Source organism: Salvelinus sp. IW2-2015, unplaced genomic scaffold (assembly GCF_002910315.2).
Source record: "Salvelinus sp. IW2-2015 unplaced genomic scaffold, ASM291031v2 Un_scaffold3234, whole genome shotgun sequence".
In the NCBI taxonomy this organism is placed as follows: domain Eukaryota; kingdom Metazoa; phylum Chordata; class Actinopteri; order Salmoniformes; family Salmonidae; genus Salvelinus; species Salvelinus sp. IW2-2015.
In genome coordinates this window covers 5,792-14,109 of record NW_019944521.1, presented here as the reverse complement: position 1 = coordinate 14,109, position 8,318 = coordinate 5,792, and the positions used below count along the sequence as shown (strand labels likewise).

The window sequence follows — 8,318 nt, the reverse complement described above, 5'->3', positions numbered from 1 at the left end:
ACATCTGAACAGTTGAACATTCAAATGCCTTTTGGATTTAACATCTGAACAGTTGACACCAGCTTCCAATGCCTGGAAAATACGACTTTATGATCAAACAGGTGATCGTAGTCAGAAGGGGGGGGTTGGTGCTTGAGGGGCCCCCAGATCCCAGATTATAGCAAAATGTGTAGAATTTGAGGAAATTTGCTTTAAAACAGCACCATTTTCTCTTAGCATCATGGAGAAATATTAACAAAAGCGATGAGCTATAAAACATTAAAACAATCCCTGCCCCATGGCAAAAAGTGTAGAATTTCAGGAAATTAGCTTAAAAACGGCAACATTTTCTCTAAGCTTCATGCCTCAAATGATCATAGCTCCTTTGTGCAACTGGTGAAAAGACGTACGGGGAAGTATGAGCCTTCTGAAGCCTTTACAGGAGAATCACAGGAATTCATCATCAGACCCATCTGCTTCTGATGAGTCATTGGCCATCATTCAAACACTGCTAAACAGACACGGCTTCAAATGATTTATCAAACGTTACAGAAATCTATTGGAGCTGGAGATAAACTGGTCAAAACCCTATCCACTTTGTTGTTGCATATTTGCAATGGGATGTTTACGATCCCTCCAGACATCCAGTTTCTCCTCCAGTCCCATTCATTTCAGAAAAATGTGATGTGTGTGTGTGTGAAGTGTGTGTGTGTGTGTGAAGTGTGTGTGTGTGTGTAAGAAAGGGAGCTATAGAGACAGAGAGAGACTAACAGAGAGAGAGTGAAAGAGAAAAAGCTCAGGTGAGATTCAAGAGGACATGCAGTATCTAACATTTGAACTTGTGATAAGGGGATTCTTTTTCCTAGGGTGAAACCCTATCTTCACCATCTCATCTCTACGTGTGTCTGGGATCTAGGATCTGTGTGGGCCTGTCGTGGGGAGGAGTTCAGGTTAGAGATAGAATCCATACAGCAATGTGATGGTGGTGAGGTTAGAGACAGGACAGAGATTCATATGCAGCTGACAGGAGAGACGAGGCAAGAGATTCAACTGATCACCAAAAAGAGATCGCCACCCAGGGAGACTGGACAAGCAGACAGGAGAAGAGAATCGCCACCAGGGAGCTGGACAAGCAGACAGGAAGAGACAGGAAGAGGTCGCCACCCAGGGAGACTGGACAAGCAGACAGGAAGAGACAGGAAAGAGATCGTCACCCAGGGAGACTGGACAAGCAGACAGGAAGAGACAGGAAAGAGATCGCCACCCAGGGAGACTGACAAGCAGACAGAGGAGACAGGAAAGAGATCGCCACCCAGGGAGACTGACAAGCAGACAGGAGAAGACAGGAAAGAGATCGCACCCAGGGAGACTGACAAGCAGACAGGAGGAGACAGGAAAGAGATCGCCACCCAGGGACTGGACAAGCAGACAGGAGGAGACAGGAAAGAGATCGCCACCCAGGAGACTGGACAAGCAGACAGGAGAAGACAGGAAAGGATCGCCACCAGGGAGACGGACAAGCAGACAGGAGGAGACAGGAAAGAGATCGCACCCAGGGAGACTGGACAAGCAGACAGGAGAAAGGAAAGAGATCGCCACCCAGGGAGATTGGACAAGTAGACAGGAGGAGACAGGAAAGAGATCGCCACCCAGGGAGACTGGACAAGCAGACAGGAGAAGACGGAAAGAGATCGCCACCCAGGGAGACTGGACAAGTAGACAGGAGAAGACAGGAAAGAGATCGCCACCCAGGGAGATTGGACAAGTAGACAGGAGAAGACAGGCCTACACAATGCTTTGCTTGCACTTTATTACACAGCATATACAGTTCCAGTCAAAAGTGTGGACACACCTACTCATTCAAGGGTTTTTCTTTCTTTGTACTACTTTCTACATTGTAGAATAATAGTGAAGACATCAAAACTATGAAATAACACATATGGAATCATGTATTAACCCAAAAAAGTGTTAAACAAATCTAAATATATTTTATATTGTAGATTCTTCAAAGTAGCCACCATTTGCCTTGATGGCAGCTTTGCACACTCTTGGTATTCTCTCAACCAGTTTCACCTGGAATGCTTTTCCAATAGTCTTGAAGGAGTTCCCACATATGCTGAGCACTTGTTGGCTGCTTTTCCTTCACTCTGTGGTGCAACTCATCCCAAACCATCTGAATTGGGTTGAGGTCGGGTGATTGTGGAGGCAAGGTCATCTGATGCAGCACTCCATCAATCTCCTTCTTGTTCAAATAGCCCATACACAACCTGGAGGTGTGTTTTGGGTCATTGTCCTGTTGAAAAACAAATAATGGTCCCACTAAGCGCAAACCAGATGGGATGGCGTATCGCTGCAGAATGCTGTGGTAGCCATGCTGGTTAAGTGTGCCTTGAATTCTAAATAAATCACTGACAGTGTCACCAGCAAAGCACCCCCACACCATCACACCTCCTCCTCCATGCTTCACGGTGGGAACCACATATGTGGAGATCATCCGTTCACCTACTCTGCGTCTCACAAAGACACGGCAGTTGGAACCAAAAATCTCAAATTTGGACTCTCCAGACCAAAGGACAGATTTCCACCGGTCTAATGTCCATTGCTCGTGTTTCTTGGCCCAAGCAAGTCTCTTCTTATTATTGGTGTCCTTTTAGTAGTGGTTTCTTTGCAGCAATTCGACCATGAAGGCCTGATTCACACAGTCTCATCTGAACAGTTAATGTTGAGATGTTTCTGTTACTTGAACTCTGTGAAGCATTTATTTGGGCTGCATTTTCAGAGACTGGAAACTCTAATGAACTTATCCTCTGCAGCAGAGGTGACTCTGGGTCTTCCTTTCCTGTGGCGGTCCTCATGAGACCCAGTTTCATCATAGCGCTTGATGGTTTTTGCGACTGCACTTGAAGAAACTTTAAAAGTATTTGAAATTTTCCGCATTGACTGACCTTCATGTCTTAAAGTTATGATGGACTGTCATTTCTCTTTGCTTATTTGATCTGTTCTTGCTGTAATATGGACTTGGTCTTTTACTAAATATACGCTATCTTCTGTATACCACCCCTACCCTGTCACAACACAACTGATTGGCTCAAACGCATTATGAAGGAAAGAAATTCCACAAATGAACTTTTAACAAAGCACACCTGTTAATTGAAATGCATTCCAGGTCACTACCTCATGAAGCTGGTTGAGAGAATGCCACGAGTGTGCAAAGATGTCATCAAGGCAAAGGGTGGCTACTTTGAAGAATCTCAAATACAATTTTGACATTTGTTTAACACTTTTTTGGTTACTACATGATTCCATATGTGTTATTTCATAGTTTTGATGTCTTCACTATTATTCTACAATTGTAGAATATAGTTAAATATAAAGAAAAAACATGGAATGAGTAGGTGTGTTCAAACTTTTGACCGGTACTGTATGTTTTATGAAAATGTAAATAAGACAATAAGAGTCTATTCAATCTATATTGAGGAAGTTCAGCGTGATTGAAATGTAAAGGCATTGTTCCTGTGTTAGCAGAGAATTCATTCCGGTAAATTCTGCAAATGTCATCTCAATCGGAAATTACCATTACATTTATATCACGTAATCTGTAACGCTTCGGCCATCTGTAACTCTTCGGCCATCTGTAACGCTTCTGTAATGCTTCAGCCATCTGTAACGCTTCTGTAACGCTTCAGCCATCTGTAACGCTTCAGCCACCTGTAACGCTTCAGCCATCTGTAACGCTTCAGCCATCGGTAACGCTTCGGCCATCTGTAACGCTTCAGCCATCTGTAACGCTTCAGCCATCTGTAACGCTTCAGAGATCTGTAACGCTTCAGCCATCTGTAACGCTTCAGAGATCTGTAACGCTTCAGCCATCTGTAACGCTTCAGCCATCTGTAACGCTTCAGCCATCTGTAACGCTTCAGCCATCTGTAACACTTCAGAGATCTGTAATGCTTCGGCCATTTGTAATGCTTCGGTGATACAGATTAGAGACAAATTATTATTGGTTGTGTGTCTTTGATGTCGTTCAATTAAATGTTATATTGAATATTGTATGTTATAAAATGAATGAGTAAATGTACAATAATCTGTTCATTGTATGATTACTGTATATTAAAATAATCCAATCTTAACGTGGACAGATTTGCCAGACCAATTTGGAAAGTCCTGTTTATGGTGCAAGTATCACATCCTCATCTGTTCTACCTGTCTTTGTGATTGTCTCCACCCCCCTCCAGGTGTCGCCCATCTTCCCCATTATCCCCAGTGTATTTATACCTGTGTTGTCTGTTTGTCTGTTGCCAGTTCATCTTGTCACGTCAAGCCTACCAGCGGTTTTTCCCTCTACTCCTGTTTCATGTTACTTCATTGTTTGTAGATCTGGCGGTTTTTGCCCATTCTGCCTGACCTGACCCTGAGCCTGCCGTTATGTACCTCTTGACACTACCTTGGATTACTGGCCCCTGCCTGACCTGACCCTGAGCCTGCCGTTACGTACCTCTTGACACTGCCTTGGATTACTGACCTCTGCCTGTCCTGACCCTGAGCCTGCCTGCCGTTCTGTTCCTTACGGACTGTGCCCTGGATTACTGACCTCTGCCTGCCACCTGTTTTGTAAATAAACATTAGTTATTTTGAACAGTCTGCATCTGGGTCTCATCCTGAGGTCTGATAGCAAATCACCAAATCATTCAACACAATCTACACTGAACTAAAATATAAACACAACATGCAAAGATTTTACTGAGTTACAGTTCGTCTGAGGAAATCAGTCAATTCACATGACTGGGAATACAGACATGCATCTGTTGGACACAGATACCTTAAACAAAAAGTAGTGGAGTGGATCAGAAAACCAGTCCGTATCTGGTGTGACCTCCACAGGTACCTTAAACAAAATGGGCCTCAGGGTCTCGTCACGGTATTTTTGTGCATTCAAATTGCCAGCAGAGAAATGATTACCACTAGTCACGATATACCACCAGTCACGATATACCACCAGTCATAATGTACCACCAGTCACGGTATACCACCAGTCATAATGTACCACCAGTCACGGTATACCACCAGTCACGATGTACCACCAGTCATGATACACCACCAGTCATGATATACCACCAGTCATGATATACCACCAGTCATGACATACTACCAGTCACGATATACTACCAGTCATGATATACCACCAGTCATAATGTACCACCAGTCACGATGTAGCACCAGTCTGACGTGTCACAACCATCATTTGAAGACAAATGGGAACTGAGAAAAATAGGTCAAATCATGTCATTGATGTTCAGAAAGATGGAGCCCTAGGAAGATGCCAGAGTTTCCGACTTGGAATACAAAGTTGGATGACCGTTCAAAAAATATTTTCCCAGTCGGACCTCGTTTTTCCCCAGTTATATTGAATGTGCCACTAGTCTGAATGCAACAACGGGACATAGAACACTCAGAACTTTGTGTCAATTACAACAGAGATCAATATTCAAACTCCATGTGTGGAGTGGAGGAGATGTGTGGAGTGGAGGAGCTGTGTGGAGTGGAGGAGCTGCTGTGGAGTGGAGGAGCTGTGTGGAGTGGAGGAGCTGTGTGGAGTGGAGGAGGGGGTAAGAGGGAGGATTAAAGGATAAAGAGGAGAGGAGAGAGACGGAGGGAATGATAGAGGAGAAGGAAGGAGTAGAGCCTTGAGAGATGAAGCCGAGGAGAAGCAGTTCGAGAGGAGAGACGCACTAGAGGGGAGAAGAGAGGCGAGGGGGGAGCGAGGCTTAGGAGAGAAGAAGACAGGAAAGAGAAAGTAGCAGAGAGGGGAGTGGCAGGAGAGGATGGGGGAGTATTTCTGACGGCGGATTGACTGAACCGTGATTTAGATAGCGAGAGAAAGGGTAACAGAAAGGGGAAAGGAGTTTAACTTTGTAAAAGGCATGTTGAAGACACAAGGACACAGAGCTTTTGGATGTGTCTTGTTCGATATTCTGTCTCGCTGCTGAAAAGGCGTCCATGATAACGCGTATCGTATGCAGGTGATGTTTACCGTTGAAAAGGAGAGAAGGCAGAGCCTGCTTTGAGTCGATGCACAAAGCAAGATATTCACCTTTCTGAATAAATAACGCATGCCTGACTGGGGACGTTGACGCTCGCAGAAACACTGTCTTCCAAACACACCTCCTCGAGCAACTGAGTCAATGCCAATCTCCCTTCAGAATCCACTGCATCCAAACACCCTCAATCGCGTAACTAGAGAAGAACCAGTACTCTTGGGAAAAGAAGTGAGAGTGAGTATGTTTTCGATGCAATTAAGCTACTCGATTGATTCGAATTGTAGTAGCGTGGCAGGAACTCAAGTCCATTACTTTTTCCCGATCTGACTTGCGATCTCACTATCAAATACAGACCGGCAATTTACCTACCGAGAGAAAAGGTGCCTTCGGGTTATCGTCACGGTCCTCGATATTATCCCCCATCAAGCACGACACTGCACAACGACTCTTTCACAGGAAACTACACTACAATGGTTGCAAATGGAAATCGCAATATCTGAGGACACGCATTTAATTGCGTGGCTATGGGTCGTCTCTATTAATTAGGCAAATCTGAGGAAACCAAAGTCCTGCGGCCTCGCTCATTCAAGTATTCTTGACCATTGCTACTCCCTCGGGACGCCTTACACCCTCCCTTCATCATATCAGATAACGCGCTCCAGTTTGTCTCCTCCCTTCCTAATAGGCGCGACACGACTGTAGACAGGAGCCCCATGTAATTATGCATCAAGTTGGATGAACTATCAGTCTTTGCTTGCAAGATTGTTTGTAAACGGAACGGGATGTATATTGGCGCTATGAAATACACTTATAGTATAAGTGAATTGAAGTTCATCAGGAAGTGCATAGAGAGTTGATTCGCACATCTGATGATTAGAACTTATCCAAACCAAAAACAGTGATAGATGGCAGATTACGCATTGAACCCGGAAGCGGCGAAACCACCTCATTTAAAAAACAACAAGGCTAACTGGGACACATGGATGGAGTACCAAAAAAAATCAAGCTATGCCCTCGTAAGGCGAATCGAACAGAAAAATACGTAGTTACCATACAAAGTGGAGTCGCAATTCAATTGAACATCAGACACCGAGCACTACGTATTGGCAGGAGACTGCAGCACAGGTCACGGATTATACAAGGGAAAACCTGCCACTTTTGCGAGCACGACGCCTTGCTCCAGACAGCTGAACACCTTCTTCGCCCGCTTCAAGGGAAGAACATTGAGGACCGCCAACAGTGAGAACACTGCCATCATGAGGACTGGAGCTCTCATTCTCCATGGCCAACATTTAGCTTGTTAACTGCAAGGCTGCTCGCCAGATGGATCCCAAAAGCTGGCCTTAGAGCATGCTGCCAGACCAGCTGCTGGATCGTTAATGACATATTCATATCTCTCTCTATCAGTCTGTCTGTCCCACTTCTTTCAAGATGCCCATCATTTGTCTCCTCATACCAAGAAAACGAACTGACTTACTAAATGAATTCGCCTCATAGCACATATTCTGTCCTCATGAAGTACTTTAAGAGGCTAACGTTTAGGATCATACACCTTCCCCTTACTGTCACCCCTAGGAGCCACATTATAGACGCACTGCCATCGCACTGCCACTTGCCCTACTCCATTAGAACAAGAGAAATGCCTATGTATAGAATGTTGTTTCATCGCATATCAGCTCAGCTCTTTCAACACCTTATGTGCCCTCAAGGTTCGGATCACTAAGTTCAGGGCTCGGGTCGAACCCCACCCTGTGCAACTGGGTTCTGGACACCCTGACAGGCTGACCCCAGGTAGTTGAAGTAGGCAGACAACATCTCTGCCTAAGGCTGTTCTTAACACGGGGCCCCACAAAGGGTGGTGCTCCAGCCCCCTCCTTACTCGCTGTTCATCCAATGACTTTCCCCTCTCCAACTCATTCTCAAGACACAACAGTGGTAGACCTGAGCGATATTGGCCCCTCCACCCTCACGGGGCCTGCCAGTGGAGAGGTGAACATCTTCCAAGTCCTCGAGTTGCAACTCAACTGACAATCCTGAAAAGGTCCATCCTCTCAACAGGTGTGGTGAAAAGACCGCAACACACCTTTTCAACCTCAGGAAGCTGAAGAAATCATGGCTCTGCGCCCCTGAGACCCTCAACAATGGTGCAACTTCTACAGATGACCACTTGACGCATCTGTCTTCTCGTATCACCACCTGAGTATCGGAACCTGCACCGTTCACCTGTAGGGCCCTCCAGAGGATGTTGCAGTCAGCCCAATGGCAATCCCGAGGGCACCACTTCTGCCTCCAGGAATCTAC

The 8,318-nt window shown here is 45.4% G+C and overlaps 1 protein-coding gene across 1 annotated transcript; it reads left to right on the top strand.

Moving 5' to 3' along the window:
• The first annotated feature begins 993 nt into the window (after nt 1-993).
• LOC139025762 (octapeptide-repeat protein T2-like) lies at nt 994-1,599 on the top strand. Its single transcript, XM_070440955.1, has one exon. The coding sequence runs from the start codon at nt 994-996 to the stop codon at nt 1,597-1,599; it is 606 nt and encodes a 201-aa protein (XP_070297056.1).
• The last annotated feature ends 6,719 nt before the right edge of the window (nt 1,600-8,318 follow it).